The 17996-nt window shown below is 48.9% G+C and overlaps 1 protein-coding gene across 2 annotated transcripts in view; it reads left to right on the top strand.

The window, feature by feature from the left end:
- Slc24a4 (solute carrier family 24 member 4) overlaps positions 1-17996 on the top strand; it is a 125380-nt gene that overhangs the window by 1742 nt on the left and 105642 nt on the right. For both annotated transcript variants that reach the window (XM_055593065.1, XM_055593062.1), the window contains exon 2: positions 384-494. In XM_055593065.1, the coding sequence (XP_055449040.1) occupies positions 384-494 (111 nt within the window). The remainder of the gene's footprint in view (positions 1-383; positions 495-17996) is intronic.

The raw sequence follows: 17996 nt of genomic DNA, 5'->3' as shown, positions 1-17996 counted from the left end.
TGACAGCGCACTGCCAATCACCGCATCACTCCCTACAGGTGGCCCCAATAGCCAAACCTGAGCTTAGAGAGACGTCTTTGCAGATAAGGGCACACGCTGCTCTTCCAGAACACCTGAGGCCAATTCCTCCGCAGGGCCTCCACAATCACCCATAACTCCAGTTCCAGGCAGATCTGATTCCTCTGGCCTCTGTGGACACCTACACTCATGTGCACATCTCCTCACTCCCCCCACACTCACAAATATATTTAATCAAAAATAATAAAAAATGAATAAATAGCCAGTGTCTGTGCCCGACCTAGCTAGATGCACAGGCGTAAGGTCATTTTTGAGAACTCAAGAAGTACGTTGATATATTCCTGACTTGTTTTTCTCCAATCCAGGCCACAAAACAGCTTCTGCTAGCAAACGTGTGCTTCCAGACACGTGGCGAAATAGAAAGTTGATGGCACCAATAAATGGGACTCCGCTGGCTAAGAACTGCACAGATCCTGGTAAGACACAGTCTCCCCTTCCCTGCCAGCATTTAACCCAGCTTGGACTTCGTGCTTACGTGGACAGATCCGGCTAACGCTGGGAGAGGCGCTCTTAGGAACCTGAGTGAGGAAGGGTAGCTGTGTGGTGTTGAAATGAAACCTATAGACATTCGTCAGCCGCGCTGCTAAGCAACACCAGAGCTTTCTTTATCCAGCAACTACGAAGGTCACATTCAAGAGTCTAAAAATGCTGCCTCTTGTCTTAAAGGCAGTGTATTCCCCCTGCTCTCTTGCTTCCTTGGCTTTGCCCTGGTGCCTGTCGTTTCTGCCTTTGCTCACTGTGTGCATTTGACGGTCCTCTTGGGATAACGAATCCATAGCTTGTGGTGGGTATCCTTGTGGGATGACCTACCAGGGTGGGAGCACTCCCAGCCACGGAAAGGGAGGACTCTGAGCTGATTTTTGGGCTCTTCCTCAGGCAGTTGGATTGTGTTTGTCCTGGGAAGCCCTTCAATGTTCTTCTCTGAGGTATCTGGTGTGGTAGGGTCCCAGGATTAACATCCGGTCTATTCTGCTGCAGGCAGGTTTCACTTAAACCAGCAAAACAATCCTCAGGAGGCAGCAGGCACATGAAAGCTGCCCAGGCCTCTCACAGGGCAGGTCTGGGCTTTAGCTCTGGATCCATCTCTTGGGGTCGCTGTGAAGAGAATACAGTAGGGTGATGAATTCGAAACCCCCAAAGGAGACAGGAGATTTTGCTATTGATGAATTTTTCTACTTTGTTGCCAGGCAAATCACATAATTTTCTGCGCTTTCTAACCAGTGGAGAGGGCAGAATGGTGCTTGCCTGCTCTGAGTTAAAGAATCTGGCGAGGCTTTGCAAAGGGCTGTGTGTGGGAGTTGGCACCCCCGGGCAAAGGAGTGGGCTTGGGTGCAGAGCTCCAGGCTTCTGATGTCAGCCTCCGTAAGGCAGTGTCTTTTTAGGTTAGGAAAAGTCTGTGGTGAAGACACAAGATGCCCAAAGTTATGCCGCAACTCATTGGCACTGACTTTGGCTTCGGAACCCTGGTTTGTGTGCCTAATCTGTGTCTTGGGCTCCATGTGCTTATGAAGGCTTTGGTCATCTCTCTAAGCCAGTGGTTCTCAAGCTGTAGGTCATGACCACTTTGGAGGTTGAACAACCCTTTCACAGGGGTAGCCTAAGACCATCTGAAAACACGTATTTACATAACAATTCATAATAGTGGCAAAGTTACAGTTATGAAGTATCAATGAACTAATTTTCATTGGGGTCACCACAACATGAGGAACTGGATTAAGGAGTCGCAGGGTTAAGAAGGTTGAGAACCACTGAGCTCTAAGTTATCTTGGTACTTTCAACACCATGGACGTCTCTTTCCCCAGAGACCTTCTAGAAGGACTTTGGAGTATGGAGGAATAGTGAGGACTTTCAAAGCAGCAGTGTAATTCCAATTGGGCCTGGACATCTATTTCTGCATCAACGCATCACCTTGGCAACCCCATAGGCAGTGGTACTGTCCTGTCATTAACATTTTGAACTCATCCTTTCTGTTCAGGTACTGCCCTGAGCAAAAGGCTATGCCCTCAGTCATGCCCACATGTAAAGGCAGCACTGGATTCTTTCTGTCATTCCAGGGACCTGACATTCTAGAATTGGCATTTTGAGGTATATAGGACTCCACTTCTCATGCTAGAGTTTTCTTGTACCCTATCAGAGTCCCTGAATTATTAGTCCTGTCAAAGAGCATTTCATTGACTTTAAAGCAGTGTATTCTATGCCTCAGGAGGGACTGGCTTTGTCTTTCTGTAAAGAGGGAAATGAGAGAAACAACCCATGCTTTAGCAATAATTATACTCAAATTTTGCTTTGTGCTGACTGTGTCCATAGTGGGGGCTTAGACATAGAAAGGTCTCAGTGATTGAGATGATAGAACGAAAGCATAGAGGAGTCTTCATGGTGTATTTGCAAAGATGAGGACATAAAGGTCAGTTAATGGCTCCTCAAGGTCTCGTCTCTGAGTTACCTGACGTCTGGTGCTGTCTTAAGTTACTTTCCTATTGCTATGACAAACCATCGTGACCATGGCAACTTATGAAAGAAAGTGTTTAATTGAGCTTACAGAGAGTTTAATTGGGGTTTCAGAGAGTCCATGACCATGGAACAAAGGCACGGCAGGAGCAGCTGAGAGCTCACATCTTGATCTACAGTAGGAGGCAGAGAGAAGGACACACACACATACTGCCAATGGCACAAAGCTTTTGAAACCTCGAGTCCAGCCCATGACACACCTTCTCCAAAAAGCCACACCTCCTAATCCTTCCCAAATAGTTCTACCAATACAGGGACCAAGTATTCAAACGCATGAGCCATTCTCATTTAAACCACCCCAAGTGTGTTGTATTTCTTACCACCATCTCTTCTGAGAACAGGCAGGGGCTTTCCCTCCTGCCTCCTCTCTTTCTACTTTACATCTTAGCAAGCATTTGCTCTTAGACACATACTATAGAGTCTAAGCAGGTTACAAGAGGGAGCCTCTTCCATTAGGTAGCTTACAGTCAAGTAGAGTAGACAAGATCTTGACCCAGAAAAGCCATGTGCCAATGAAGGGTCACAGAGGCCTAAAGTCAGCCCTGCAGGAGGCATTTCCTTTCTGAGAGTCTGTGTGGCTAGGTGTAGGTGTGGCTGGCACCTGGGGAGCAGGTGGATGCTTACCCAAGGCTGTCATCCTGGGCTGCTGCTGTGATGAAGATGCATTGGAGCTCCAGCTTAGACGTTCAGGAGCGTGACAGAGTCCATGTTTTTCAAGGGCATGCTGGGTGTTTCCAAGAAAAACTCCAAGTTGGTGCTAACAAGGCTGGGGCCCAGAAGTGCATTGTGGGGCATCACCAGGAGCCTACTAGGAATATAGATTCCATCTCACTTCGACTAGATCAGAATCTGCATCCTAACAAGGTTCCCAATGAGTCCACCATATGCAAATGAGCCCTGCTCTAGAGTGCTGCTGGACACTTGCAGGTAGGCATTTGAGCAGTGTTTGAACGTTAAGCTGGAGGCTAGTTTTCTGGTAGAGCATTTACTGATTATGCACAAGGCTCTGCCTTTGATCACCCTAGCACTGAGAAATCATTTGTGAATGTTTAATAAAACTTAAGACCTGCAGCCAGGCACAACGCTGCACACCTGTAATTCCAGAACTCTGGGAGGCAGAGGCAGGCAGATCTCTGAGTCTGAGGCCAGCCTGGTCTACAGAGTGAGTGCAGGGCAGCCAAGGCTACACAGAGAGATGCTGTCTTGGGGGGGAAAAAAAAGGAAGTTAAGACTTGGTTTAACACAGGAAAATTTCAAAGTATTTATTTATTTATTTTTCATACAGGGAAATAAAAATAATTTATTTTGGCCAGTGACGTTTATGGAAAAATTCATAATTTTCCCTCAGAGATGTGAAGGCATGATCTGGCCTCCGGGCTTTAGATACTTCTTTTCACTGTCTGTATCAGTGGTTCTCAGCCTGCCTGATGCTTGCAACCCTTTAATACAGTTCCTCCTGTTGTGTGACTCCCCCAACTATAAAATTATGTTTGTTGTTGCTTCATAACTGTAATTTTGCTACTGTTATGAGTCCTCACACAAGTATCTGTGTTTTCCGGTGGCCTTAGGTGACCTGTGAAAGGGTTGTTCAACCCCCAAAGGGGTGATGAGTCACAGGTTGAAAATCCCTGGTCTATACAGAGCAGGCAATACCGAAGGCTTGGTGTGGCCAAACGCTATGCAATAGTAATGAATGGCGGGGGCCTTGAGTCTCTCACTGGCTGCTATGACAGAACGTCCCAGGCTGAGTGGCTGAAGAGATGCTTTCCCATAGTTCTGGACAATGGAAAGTTGAAGATGAAGTTGCTGATTTTTCTGGTGACTGGTGAGGGCCCTCTGCCTACCTTAGAGAGAGCTGCCTTTGCGTTGCATGCTCCCATGGTAGAGAAAAAACAATTAGGCTTCCTTCTCTTTCCCCTCCTCCCCCCCAACTCCTCCTTCTCTCCTTCTTATAAGGACACCAATCCCATCATAGGAATGCCACCATCGTGGTCTCACTTAACCCTAATTTTCATCCCATATACTCAAAGGCATCACCTCCAAATACTATCATACAGAGAGAGGGTCAGAGCTTCAACATAAGGAGGATTGGGGCAGTGGAGCCCATTCAGTCCATAGAGGGAACCAAAGAGTTTCCAGGCCTCTCTTGGTGGTAGCACCTGGAGTGTTTAAGGATGGCTCTTCTCAACCCTGGCCTGAAGGAAAAGATGCTTCCTCAGGAATGCAGATGCCTTGGGCAGCTTTTAAGGCTTCTGGGCATTATGACCCCTCTGACCTTATCTCTCATGGGTTTCTGCTCTTCACTTCCAAGTCCTATCCAAGTCCTAATGGTTGTTCCTGGCCACCCAATCCTAAGTAGAGCCCACACTGACTGGCTGTCATAGTGTCTTGCCATTCTGCCCATCATCACATTGCTCCCCGATCTGGAGCGCGTACCGTGAAAGCCGAGTTCACCCTCTGCAGCCACAGCATGCATTTCAGCTTTCCCATCTGGAGCATGGGACGCAGGGGTAAGAGTGACATCTTTTTCACAGGCTGGCTGGGAGTACCTCTACTACCACTCCCAGCCCTTAGTGGTGTTTGGCGTGTAACACCTCCTCTACCCCACATTACAGGACTGTTACACAGTTGGGTTTTCCCCTGCTCAGTCTGGTGATGAGATCAAGCTGGGACACTGTAAGCCCTGGGAAGCCATTTGTGGATGGAACTTGATGAGGGTGCGTTACCCACACACCTCCCCAAATGTTTACTCTTGTCTTATGGAAATGAACATGTCTTCGTTTGCTGTGTCCTGCCTCTGGAGGACTTAGAATTCTGAGGATGTTGTATTTTGGAACGTTTTTACATAGAAAAATGTTTACTTCCAATTTTTTTTTTTTCTTTTCTAACTGGGTGGATCCAGGCTTCTCCTGTCCTATCCCCACCCAACCCCATATTTGAGATTGATGAGTGCCTCATTGTCAGTTATGTGACCCAGCAGTTCGGTTTGGGGCATCCTGCATCTTTAAAAAGAAAGTGAAGGAAAGAGGAGGTGTTTGTTAGACTCTGTTGCTGCTGCTGGGGGCTCTCAGCCCTCCTGTAGAGGCTGTGCTAGGTTGAAGTTCCTTTCCTCTTAGTGAACGTGCATTCTGAGATGCCTGGTGGCTTCCTTTGGGAGGAAGGCTGGGAGGAGCAGGCTGGTGATGGAGGGCCTTACAGCATTTCAGGAGAGCAGAGGAACTGACGTAGGCATTGGATGCAGGGAACGTGTGATCCTCTTGCTTTGTGACTCTGCCCTTGGTTTTTGTTTTGTTTTTTTGTTTGTTTGTTTTTTCCTCTGTACTGGGTGGAGGTGAAGGCAGGTGTGAAAAGTAAGTGACAGGGAGGGGTATGACAATGGGAGTATACCAATGAGAGCTGGACCAGGAATAGATGAAGTCTTTGAACAGTACCCCAGCAACAGGTCTCACAGATGCCCTGTTCAGAAATCAGAGGTGCAAAAAACATGAGAAATAAAGAGGAAGGGGAGGAGGAGATCTGAACTGCAAAAAGTACATCAAGATTGGGTAGAGAAGTGCCATGTACAGGCTACAAGGACAGAATTGTGTTAGAGCCACCAAACCTGATCACAAGTGGAGGCTGAGGAAGACAGTTATCTGTCATCGATTCACCTCCTTTTTGCTGCTTGCAGGGTGGTATGGGGTCAAGTGAATCCAACGCTTTGGGAGGCAGAAGTCTGGGTTCCAGTGTCAGTGTTACCAAGCCCCTGCCTACTAGCATTTGGGCTTTCTCTGCCTCTCTTAGCTGTGAATAAAATGAGGTCATGCTGGATAGGTACAAAGATCTCCAGAGGTTGGACAAGGCTTGCGTCTGACCATCTTGCAGATGGTGGATGGTGTAGTGAAAGCTGGCCTGGGTTTGAATCCCAGCTTCCTGTTATTGGTGATGTGACCTTGACGTTATCTAACATGGAAGTTTCAAGTCTTCCCTTTTGTAATGAGGATACAGAAGTTCCTACCCTCCTTACCAGGCTGCCGTGAGACTCAGGGCACTTGGCAGATAGTTTCCCAGTGGTACCCAGCGCATGGTAGTGCTGCCCTGGGGCACCAGGAGTTGGACACATTCTGAGTACATTCTGTATTGCTTCGTCACGTAGGGGCTATTGATGCTCTTGTTATGCAAATGAGAGGACCAAGGCCACCATGGAATGAAAAACAGAGGGCCGGGAATATACTCAGTCATTTCCTAGAGAGGTTTTAGGCTTATAAAACATTGAACAGACAAAAGAAAATGAAGGATCCATTTACCCGGTCCTACTCACCTACACCTGGCTATTTACCCCTTGCCTTGGGGCGTTTCATTTGCATGCATGAACCAATATTTTGTACATTGTTATTAACCAGAGTTGTCCATTGGCTTCAGACTCTGCCCTCCCTCCTGTGGGTTCTGATAGAAGTGTGTCTGCCATTACTGATTCATACTGAATGCTTTGGTTGCCTTAAAAGCCCCTCCTGGAACCAGCTCATAAAATGTGGACTGGGAATGTGGCTAAGTTGGTAGAGTACTTTCCTAGCATGCATGAGGCTCTGCAGAAACTGAGGGTGGTGGCACATGCCTGTCATCTCAGCACTCAGGAGGTGGAGGCAAGAGGAGTAGCAGTTCAAGGCCATGCCTGGCTCTGTAGCTAGTTCAAAGCTAGCCTGGGCTATCTGAAACCCCGACTTTAAAAAAAGAAGTAGTGGGGAGGGGTGTTGATTTGTGAGCCTCTCTCTCCTGATCCATAGTTATAGCGAATGGGGATAGAAAAGACAAATTAGGGAAATGAGCCCATCCCTGCTAGATGCCCCTCTGAGGAATGAGGTGTGCCTGTCCCTGGCAGCCACAAACATCAGTTTGGTTCTTGGTATGGCTCTGATATAGATTTGTTTGCAATTAAAAAAAAAAAAATTCCCCCCTTATCTGAACTGCTGCTAGCAAATTCTTCTCCCTGCTGGGCCGCCTGCTGCCCCTTGACTCTCAGATTCTTGGTTCCTGACTTTCTTCCTGACACTCTCAGGCCTCCTGCACCCCAGAATGCACCCACTCGGCTCTCTGTTGAACTCTGAGGAGTGTTCCTGCCTGGGTTAAAAATGGAAGTGATTAAGCACTGCCACGTGCTGCCTCCGGTAGGGGCAGTCTTAGCATGGGATTCCAGGCTGAGTCGCATACCGAAGATGGGATTTTTTTTGTACTTAATGCGGTCCATTACTGAGGAGGCATTGGGACATGGCATTTCACTAAAAAGGAAGACAAATGACCATACTGGACCCTTTCAGTATTTCTCTTGGGAAAGTTGTGAATATCCTCCTTGGGAAAGAAGTGAGAGTCCACTCAGTGGGTGGAAGGGCGGAGTGGGAGCCTTGCCCTTGGTAGGCGGGACTGTGTCCTGTTGGGTTTTGGTCCCACAGCTTCCTCTGAGACTTCAATAAAAAGCTAGCCTGGCCCTGTACTCAAAGCAGCTGTAACAAACACAACACTCATTTCTAGGTGTCTGTCTGCTTGGCTCTCTACAAAGCTCTGAGCCGGAAGGCACCCCATCCTTGCTGTAAAGGGGTACAGAACTGAATGGAGGAGCCTGACCTCAAAGGGGACAGGATGGCATGGAAGGACAGCCAAGCAGCTGGCACTGTCGAAGCAGCATCTCTGCACCTGGGGGAACGCTTGATATCATTGGCCATGCCTCACTCTGCCTTACTCGGAGGCTGTCCGAGGGGACAGAGAAAACAAACAGCAGCCAGGAGTGCAGGCACAGTGGCGAGTAATTAGGCTTCAGGGAGTTAGGGAGCAGTCAGCGCTTAGCTAAGGTTGAGAGTAGAGAAGATGACGTTGATTTTACTGTTTTGTTGCCAAAGGGGTAGGGGCTGGGTGGGTATATGCTATGGGGCCAGGATGAGGTTCCCAGCCGGTTCCCAGCAGCCACAGTCACAGGTAGGATAGATAGCCATCCTAGTTCATAGTCTGCGATGGACCCCTGGATGGCAGCTCATGGCAGGCTGCAAATGAAATGACACAGCCTTTAGCCTTTAGCCTTTGAACTCCATGAGGGCAGGGACCACATGCGCTTTGCCCTTGCCGCTGAGGCTGTGGCATAAACTCAGCTTACAGTACATGGTGACTGGACGCATAGACCCCTTCATCCTGCTCACTGGGGGGTTGTACCCCACAGACATGGCCACTGCCTCTCGACTGTGTCTTTTAACCTGTGGATACCATGGGGTAGGCGAGGAACACTCGTGCAGGCGAAGTTAAGGGTGAAGAACGTGTCTCCAGAGACAAGTCTCCTGGTCTCTAAGCTCAATCCTTCCTAGTTCTGAGACCTTGAACTCTAGTTATTCCCTAGCCAGAGGGGAGGGGCAAGGTTGGTTCGGCTTGTGGGTATATTGATATATCCTCAGATCTGGAACCATGATCTTCCGTGGGTCTGTTCTAAATCTGGTAGGTACTTTCTCTGAGTCACGTGAGCCCCCTGAGGAATGAAACACAGAGCTTGGAGACCAGTTGTCATGCTTTGGTATTGACCGCCTAGATTTTGCAGAGGACACTGGTTATCTGGGCTGTGAAATGGGCAGAATGCTGGCACAGGGCATTCCTCAGGCTTCTGTGGGCTCAGTGCAAAGTGTTGTGTAAATGGGATCATGCCCACTTGCTCAGAGGATTAATGTATCTCTCTCAACACCTCCATCTGACAGAGAAAACCAATCATTTGAGCCTTTGAGAATCAAGCCCTTTATGACTAGGCTTTGGTGAAATGTGCTTTCTTGTGTAAACCCCCGCTGATCATGGGTGCATTGAGAGTAGAAGGATAGAGATCATTTTAATCAGGAAGGTCCAACTTGCAGCCTCTGCATGTGATGTATGAGGCCCCAGGCAGCCAATGACAGCTATAAAATCCTAGGTTTACCTTAAACATTATGAAGGGTGGTGTGTGTGTGTGTGTGTGTGTGTGTGTGTGTGTGTACCTGTATGTGTGCTGGCGTGTGTGTGACCTTTGTAGATGATACCATCATTCCGAATGTTGAAAAGTTAGATCCACCCTCTGGACCATCTGTCTGCACACGAGCTCTGCTGCATCCACCATTGGTTAATCTCATTCAAACCACAAATGTCTGACTTTTCATTTCAATATATGAAATATTTTCATATATACGTGTGTGTGTATATACATATATATGTGTGTGTGTGTGTATATAATCACCCGGAGGAGGCAGCCCTCTCGGTCATTTCTTTGGAGTAGGAAGCCATCTGTGTGCTGCAATATGGCTGCAGGACATATGTTGACTGGGCCAGCTTGTCCTCGGAGCCCCCGGGGAGATTTAGCTGACCTAAGTGTGGACCCTGCCCCCAGGGAGCATCCATTCTAGTTAAGAGGGTAGAGGTGTAGGGACTAACTTGTCAGGCACACGGTACTACACTCTTGATGGAACGTATGGAAGGGTTAAGTCATCAGTGTCAGGACCATGGAGCACATCATGTAAAAGGCTCCGAAGGTCAGGAAGGCAGGTTTTGAAGGGTAAGTGTACAGGCGCTGTCCTGAGTGCTTGGCACACACAGCCTTGTCCATCCTGGCCACTCCTCCTTAGGACAGTGGGGTGGCATCCTCGTTTCCATTTTTCCCTCAAAGCTGTAAGTTAGGTACAAAGAGGCTAAATAACTTCTCTGAGGTCTCTAAGCTCAGAGTTGAATGTGGGCATCCTGATCATTGCCTGTGCTCCTTGGGAAAGGAGGTCATGGGTGTCCCCGGCCAAAGGAGTAAGTCAGTCTGTGGAAGCTCAGGGCACAAGGCACATAGATGGGTTGGGTCAGCGAATTGTCCTGCCATATGTATTGAGACTAAGGAGCCTGAAGCACCCAGGAACCTCTGTGCTCTGTGGGCAGTGGGGGTTCCCCGTGGATTCTGAGCAGTGCTGTCTTTGTGCTGGCAACATGGTGGACTCACACTGAGATGTATCAGTGTTGTCAGCCCTGTGCTTGATATGCCTCCTTCGCCTTGGATTTGACAAAAGAAAGGGAAGGTGGGACGGAGCTGTCGTAAGGAAATTTAGGCAAAGATAAGAGTCTTGTGTAAGGTGCCATCACAAGTTGGAAGGACGAGGTCGGCTTATCGTCATTCCCTGCAACCTGGAAGGGCACACGAAAGGGCCCACGAAAGGGCCTGGCGTGGCTGGATGGTTTCACAAAGGATACAGTGGTCAGGCTGTCCTTTGCTGCAGATGGGTGATGTCTGGACAGGTGGGGTGGTGGGGCATTCTTGCTGGTCGGTACAGTGGCTACAGAAACAGGAAGACTAGAGAGAGCCAAGGGCAAGGGAGACATTTTCAGTTGGCTTTAACTTTGTCTCCCTGGCTGTCTTCATTGCTTTCCTCATCACTGTGGCAAATACACGACAACTTAAAGAAGGAAGGGCTTGTCATGGCTCACGGCCTGAGGTGCCACTTGCCATGATGGGAAAGGTGTCATGAGAGGCAGCTGGTCATACTGCACCTGGCCCCTGAGTTCACATCATGGGAAGTCTGAAGAGCAGAGATTACCGTTGCCTCCTGGCCCTGGGCGGATGGATGGGAGGTTCGGGGTGACAGAAGTGCCAGTCTCGTTCATGGAGCATCACGGAGAAGGGAGTATGGGCTGCTTCACTGTGTGCTCCTGCCACATGACAGCTGCCAGGTACGGACATCCAGCAAAAGGTCCCGGGGTTCCCCCAGGGTTTCCTGGGGAGGCTGACGGAGAAGCCAGTATTGTTCCAGAGGCATTTTTGGCAGAGGAAGCTGATCCTTGGTCCTGCCTCTCCTGGGCTTGAGGATCCCCTATGTGCAAACTCTGCAGCCAGGTGAATTGCTGTAAGGCAGGGCGAGGAGCCCTCTCTCACAGCTATCCTTTACGGGGGCTCAGCTGATAAGCCAGCTTAGCCTTTTGTATCTTGCTCATAAACCATTACACTTTTAAAAATATATTCATTTTTAAGTGTGTGTGTGTGTGTGTGTGTGTGTGTGTGTGTGAACACACGAGCACAGGTGCCCTGGGAGGCCTGAAGCATCAGGTCTCCTGGAACTGGAGTTACGGACAGGTCAGTGCTGGGAACCGAACTCAGGTTCCTACAGGAATCACATGTGCTATTAACCACAGAGCCATCTCTCCAACACTTAGTACACTCTTTACGCCGTAGGCTGTACTCCAACTCTAGTCCCCCTAGAACAGCGGTTGTCAAGCTTCCTAATGCTGCGACCCTTTAATATAGCTCCTCGTGTTGTGCTGACCCCCCCCACCATAAAATTATTCCATTGCTACTTCATAACCATAATTTTGCTGCTGTTATGAATCACAGTGTAAATATCTGATAAGCAAACCCAAAAGGGGTCGTGACCTACAGAGTGAGAATCACTTCCCTGGACCACTGTATAGAGATGTTTTTTTTAAACCACAAGGAGAGTTATGAAATGTGGAGTCTTGTGTCTAAAACACGGTAAGGAAGGACTTGGCCTTGGCGTGAGGACCTTCCCTCTCAGGGTTCTCATCTGCGCATGCATCCTCTTCCGCCTCATCCCACCATACTGCTGAATCTTGTCAGGAGCAGCTGGTATATCCCCCCCCCCCCCCCCCCAAAGAAGACTCCCTCACTGGCACGTGCTCTGAGGAAAGGTGGCTGCAGCCCAGCCTCATTTGTGGGGCCTTGTGGCCTTGTGTCTGAACCTATTTGGAGATGAACTTCTGGGGTGAGGGTCCCCTGACTCTTTACTGAAAAAAATCTCCTCTTACTGCTGGGGCCTTCCCGGGACCTGACCATGGGGCGGGGAAAGGCCTTCCAGAAGGGGCGCTTGGATCTTTGGGTCATTGCCTGTTCCTAGGATGTCGGGGTGAGCCAGACATTGGCATCGCCACCTCAGAAAGCCTTCCTCTGAGACAAGCGTAGTTCTAGAAAGGAGTAGAAGTTCCTCTGAGGTTCACAGATGCATCGATAAAGGCGATTAGCGGAGAAGATGTTATGATTTAGGAGTGAGATTAGGGAGGCTAAGCAGCTCTGGCTTATTAGCTGAGCCCCTGTGAAGGATGGCGATGAGAAAGGGCTCCCGGCCCTGCCTTACAGCAATTCACCTGGCTGCAGGGTTTGCACCTCAGGGCCAGGAGAAGGAGGACCAAGGATCAGCTTCCTCTGCTCAAAATGCCTCTGGGACAAAATTCTGGCTTCTCAGTCAGCCTCCCCAGGAAACCCCGGGGGAACCCCATCACCTGGAGGCTTTAATTAGGCAGATTGGAGTGTGGGGCTTTAGCATGTGGGGGGCGGGGGAGGCTAAGCCATCAGCAGGGAAGGCTGCAGCACCCCCGCGTCTTTTCACTCTGTAATTCTGGGTAACTCTTCTGCGGGCCGGGAGTGGGGAGACTCTGCAAAGAATTGCTTTGAAATCCCCTGGATCATTTAAACCTTGCCTGTGTGTTCCTTAGCTGGCAAACGTTCCAATTTGGTGTGGTGTGACAAGAAGCTAAATGACTGGTAGGTTTTGGCTGATCCGTGTCACTAGGAAGAAGCAAGGGAAGGTGGGGCCTCGGTGGGTTCTTCATTTGCAGACCTCATCCCCGGGCAAGATATTGCTGTGCCCTCCACCTGGCTCATCATGCACCCTCAGCCACCACAGGGTCAGGTAGAGATGGCCAGGGGGGTCACAGAGTGGGGAGGCAGAGGAAGGCAGCATGTCCCGCTAATGTCCACGACCACTGGGCCCTTGCTGAGATGCAGAGGCAGGATGTCACGAGCGCCCAGGTGACAGCAAGGCTGCCTGTCCGGAGGTCAGCCTCGCTTTGGTAAGCAGCGGCATAGTCTGCCTGCTCTGGGGTCATGCCCCTTGGTTGCCAGTGGGCTGTGTGTCCTTGAGCAAGTTGCTCGGCCTCCTGGAGCTTCTGTTTCTCCCTCGGTGGGCTACGGGGCTCGCCTGGCATGAGTCCTGGCAACTCATGCCCACTGGGGCTGAGCTCTGGGACCACACCGTGCTGGAAGCTGGTCAGGTGGAGCATCTCCCCCCGCCCAATTCTCTGAGGAGCCCTCTTGGTCTACGACGTGACGTCCTCCTGTCTCTATCTCCTCCTTGAGGTACCTTTCATAAGCAAATAGTCTTGGTGACAGAACCACAATGATATATTCAGGGTTCTGAGATGTTTAGCCGTCAAGAAACCTTTAAACTGTAAAAGTAGACATTTTAATTGCAGAAACGCATATAACAAATTTACCATTTTAACTATGTATGATAAGGGGGTTATACATGTATGTTCAGTGCGTCTGGTACATTCACATTGTGGTGTAACTATCTCCACCCTCCACGCCTGTCACTTTTTCATCTTTATAGCTGAACCCATTAACCGTGATCCCCATTTCCCTCTCTAGCCCATGGCAGCTGCCCTCTGGCACCCCGGGCCTATTAATGTGACAGCTGCTATCAGTGGGACCATATAGTGTTTACCCTTTGGTGTCTGGCTTCACCTACTCAGCAAGGTGTCCTCAAAGTCCATTTATGTTGTAACAGGTGTCAGAAATCCTTCTCTGTACGAGTGTGTGTGTCAGGGGTCGTGGGGAGCATTGGTAGGTAAGTGTGTCCATGGAGCTCAGAGGTCAATTTTGATGCTTATCCTGTCATTTCAAATCCACAAGGTTGGAGACTCTGGCCTTGCGCTCCCGTCCACACAGCTCATGCTAGTGAATGGCGCCCCCTCCCTAGAGACCAAGATTAGCGGAGTCACTGTTTAGTGGTCTGCCAGCCTCTGGCATCATGATATCTGAGCTCATTTTGGTTTAATGTATGAAAGTGCGTGGAAGAACTTCAGTTCCAACTGTTAGAGCCCGGCCTTGATACAAAGCAAACTCAAAACTCTTCTGACTTAGTTCTCTTTCTAGGGGTGTCAGATGCTGGGGTCTTTTGTAGAGAACCCACCCACCGTAACACAGCAAGCTCTGGATCCTAGCAGTGTTTTTGCTGTATCCTCTGGGCACTCAGGGGACACCTGTTTCCTGGCTCCCTGAGCACAGTTTGCTGGAGCAGAGCTGGTGGACCCATGGTAACGGGCCTGCATGTTCCCTTCAGACTTAGTAGCCAGTCTTTAGGCAGGCAGAGCCTGGGTGTGAGAAACCAGGACAGTGTGCCTGACCATAGTGTCAAGGAGCAATGGCTATTGCTATCATTCTTTCCGAGCTGGGAGAGAGTGACCAATGTCGTTTAAACAAACTGGTAAAAAGTTCCCAGAGCTGGTTTTCTCCATTGTGATGTGTGATATCAGAGGAAGTGATCAAAGGACAATATCAAAGATAATGGCTGGTTCTTAGCGATAGTGTTCTTTGCTGTGCAAGCATGGAGACCTGAATTCCTCCTCCAGAACCCACTTTTTTTTTTTGAAGATTTATTTATTATTTATACAACATTCTGCCTGCACACCAGATCTTACTATAGATGGTTCTGAGCCACCTTGTGGTTGCTGGGAATTGAACTCAGGACCTTCGGAAGAACAGGGAGTGTTCTTAAACCTCTGAACCATCTTTCCAGCCCTCAGAACCCACTTTTTAAAAAGCCATAAAACCAATCCCTGTTGTAAATGTTTAAATTGGCTGGAAGTATAACTCAGTACTGGATTTGCTCAGTATCCCCAACAACAGGAATTTTAAAATGAGAGTAGTTTTATGGCTTTGCAGTGGCCCCAGTCTCAGCGCCTGTGCAGGCACATCTGGCCACTTCTCCTTTATGTATCAGGGTGCTGCATGAATGTCTTCTTGCAAACATTGCCTTGGAGCTGTAAAATTCCACGGAGCAGGGACATTGCATTCTTGGCGTGTAAATTTGGGATCCTGGGCAGGTAGGTCTGGCTTCTGGGGGTGTGGGGCTGCAGGTCTTAGGGACCCATCATCCAGTGCTTGGATCTGAAGCCCTGAGCCACCATTCTTGGCCCTCCTTAGCTCGCTCTTCTGCTGTGTAGGTCTTGTCCAGCGTTTTCTGTCCTTCCTTCTTGCCTTCAGATAGATGAGGTCAGGATGGCAATAGGAGTAGCCGTGATCCACTAGGAAACCATTCCTCACGTGTGCTCAGCTGGGATTTGGTGATAGCTCCTCTTTCATCCCCCAACATACTTTTTTTCTGTATTGAGAAAATTTATTTATTTATTGTGGTGTGTATGGGTGTTTTGATTGTATGTGTGTTTATGTACCATACACATGTAGCACCCGCAGAGACAAGAAGAGGATGTTGGCTCCTAGAACTAGCGCCACAAATGACCGTGAGCCACCATGTGGGTTCTGGAAACAGAATGCCTGTCCTCTGGGAGAGTAGCCAGTGCTCGTAACTGCCGACCCATCTCTCTTTTTTTTCAATAGATTATCTTTTATCTCTCTTAACAGTTCCATACATGTAACAGGCATCTTGATCACATACACCCCAAATGCCCTTTCCCTGCTCCCTGGGGAACCCTGTCACTCTTCCCCCTACAGTCAGGTCTTGAGATCTGCCTGACGGCTGTCAGGGATCTGTAGTGCCTGGCGTCGCTTTCCAGGAGAGGTTGGCAGGCAGGAAGGAGCACCTGCAGACTCACCAGACATCTCCTGTCACTCTGCATAGGCTTGAGTGATGTCTGCTTTCCGGAACAGCTAATCCCGGAGGCTGGAGTTTCTTAAACCAACCGCTTAGCTGCTCTGCTCTCCTAGGCCAGTGGGCTCCCACTCGCATTCCTCTTCTGACACCTCTGGGCTGAAGTCTGCTCAGGCATCTGCTCGATGCTTATTTATTTGTTTATTTATCCAAGAAGTCCCAGAACCTCTGATGTAAGGAACACTTCAGCAAATGCAGATGACTAGGATGAATCTCAACCCAAGGAATGCTTATGGCGGGAGGGAGGAAAGGAAAATGTGACATCATGAACGAACATTGATTTATTGCTGTGTGCAGATGGCTCAGGTATGGAGATGGGCTTAATGTTCAGGGATCTTAAATTTAGGAAAGCTAAACTGTGAAACACCGTAACTGCAAAATATGAATAGAGACATGTACACCTGTATATCCAGCAAGCAGAAGAACCCATTCCTCAACTCGGAGGAGCAAGAGGCTCTCCCTTGTGGCCTCCAGGAAGGATTAGCCTTGGAGGTGGGGATAGTTTTGATACCACGTGGCCCTGAGGCCCTGGTGGCTTGTGCTGGAATTTGCAGTGATATACTGCCATTTCTACGTATACAGGTAGGAAGGGTCCAATTTCTCTGTCTCTGATGACATCCTGGGTTTCTGCCTCCGTGACAAAGCTAGGTTTCATGGTGGATGCAGTGTTCTAGAAAGTACTGCAGCTGGGTGTGAGGGTGATCCTTGCTTTTGGGAGCCCGGGGCACAGGAGGGCAATCATGAGTTTGAAGCCAGCCTGCGTTACCATTAAGACTCTGTCTCCAAAACAAAGCAAAACACAACTCATGAATCAGTGGTAGCCCTGGGAAAGGGTGACTGAGGTCAGGATGCAAGCATCTCCCAGGTGACACATCAGGATGAGACCTGAGCTCCTGAGAGAGGGACAGTTCCCCGCTGAAACCACCCTCTTAAGAATGGAAAGGGTTCCCTGAACTCTGCCCAAAGTTTGGCTATGAGTCTCAGCATCTGCTTTGATACCCTGCTGGGTAGAGTCTTTCAGAAGCCCTCTGTGGTAGGCTCCCATCCTGTTGCCTGTTTTCTCCCTCTTCCGATGTCTATCCTGTTTGTCTTTCTGAATGAGGACTGAGCATCTTATCCAGGGTCCTCCTTTTTGCTTAGCTTCTTTAGGTGTACAGATTTTAGTATGTTTATCCTATATTATATGTTTAATATCTACTTATAAGTGAGTATATACCATGTGTGTCTTTCTGCTTCTAGGATACCTCACTCTGGATGATCTTTTCTAGTTCCCACCACTTGCCTGCAAATTTCATGATTTCCTTGTTTTTAATTCCTGAGTAGTATTCCATTGTGTAAATGTACCACAATTTCTGTGTCCATTCCTCTACTGAGGGACATTCAAATTCTGGCTATTATGAATAAAGCTGCTATGAACATGGCTGAGCAAATGTCCTTGTTGTATACTTGAGCATATTTTAGATATATGCCTAGGAGTGGTATAGCTGGATCCTGAGGTAGCACTTAATCTTATGAAAGAAGGGGGAGATAGAAAGACCTGGAGGGGACAGAAGCTCCACAAGGAGAGCAACAGAACCAAAAAATCTGGGCCCAGGGGTCTTTTCTGAGACTGATACTCCAACCAAGGACCATGCATGGAGATAACCTAGAATCCCTGCACAAATGTAGCCCATGGCAGCTCAGTGTCCAAGTGGGTACCCTAGTAAGAGGAACAGGGACTGTCTTTGACATGAATTCAGTGGCTGGCTCTTTGATCACCTCCCCCCTGAGTGGGGAGCAGCC

Source organism: Psammomys obesus, unplaced genomic scaffold (assembly GCF_907164565.1).
Source record: "Psammomys obesus unplaced genomic scaffold, mPsaObe1.curated_primary_1811, whole genome shotgun sequence".
Classification (NCBI taxonomy): Eukaryota; Metazoa; Chordata; class Mammalia; order Rodentia; family Muridae; genus Psammomys; species Psammomys obesus.
This window is presented reverse-complemented; position numbering and strand designations above follow the sequence as displayed.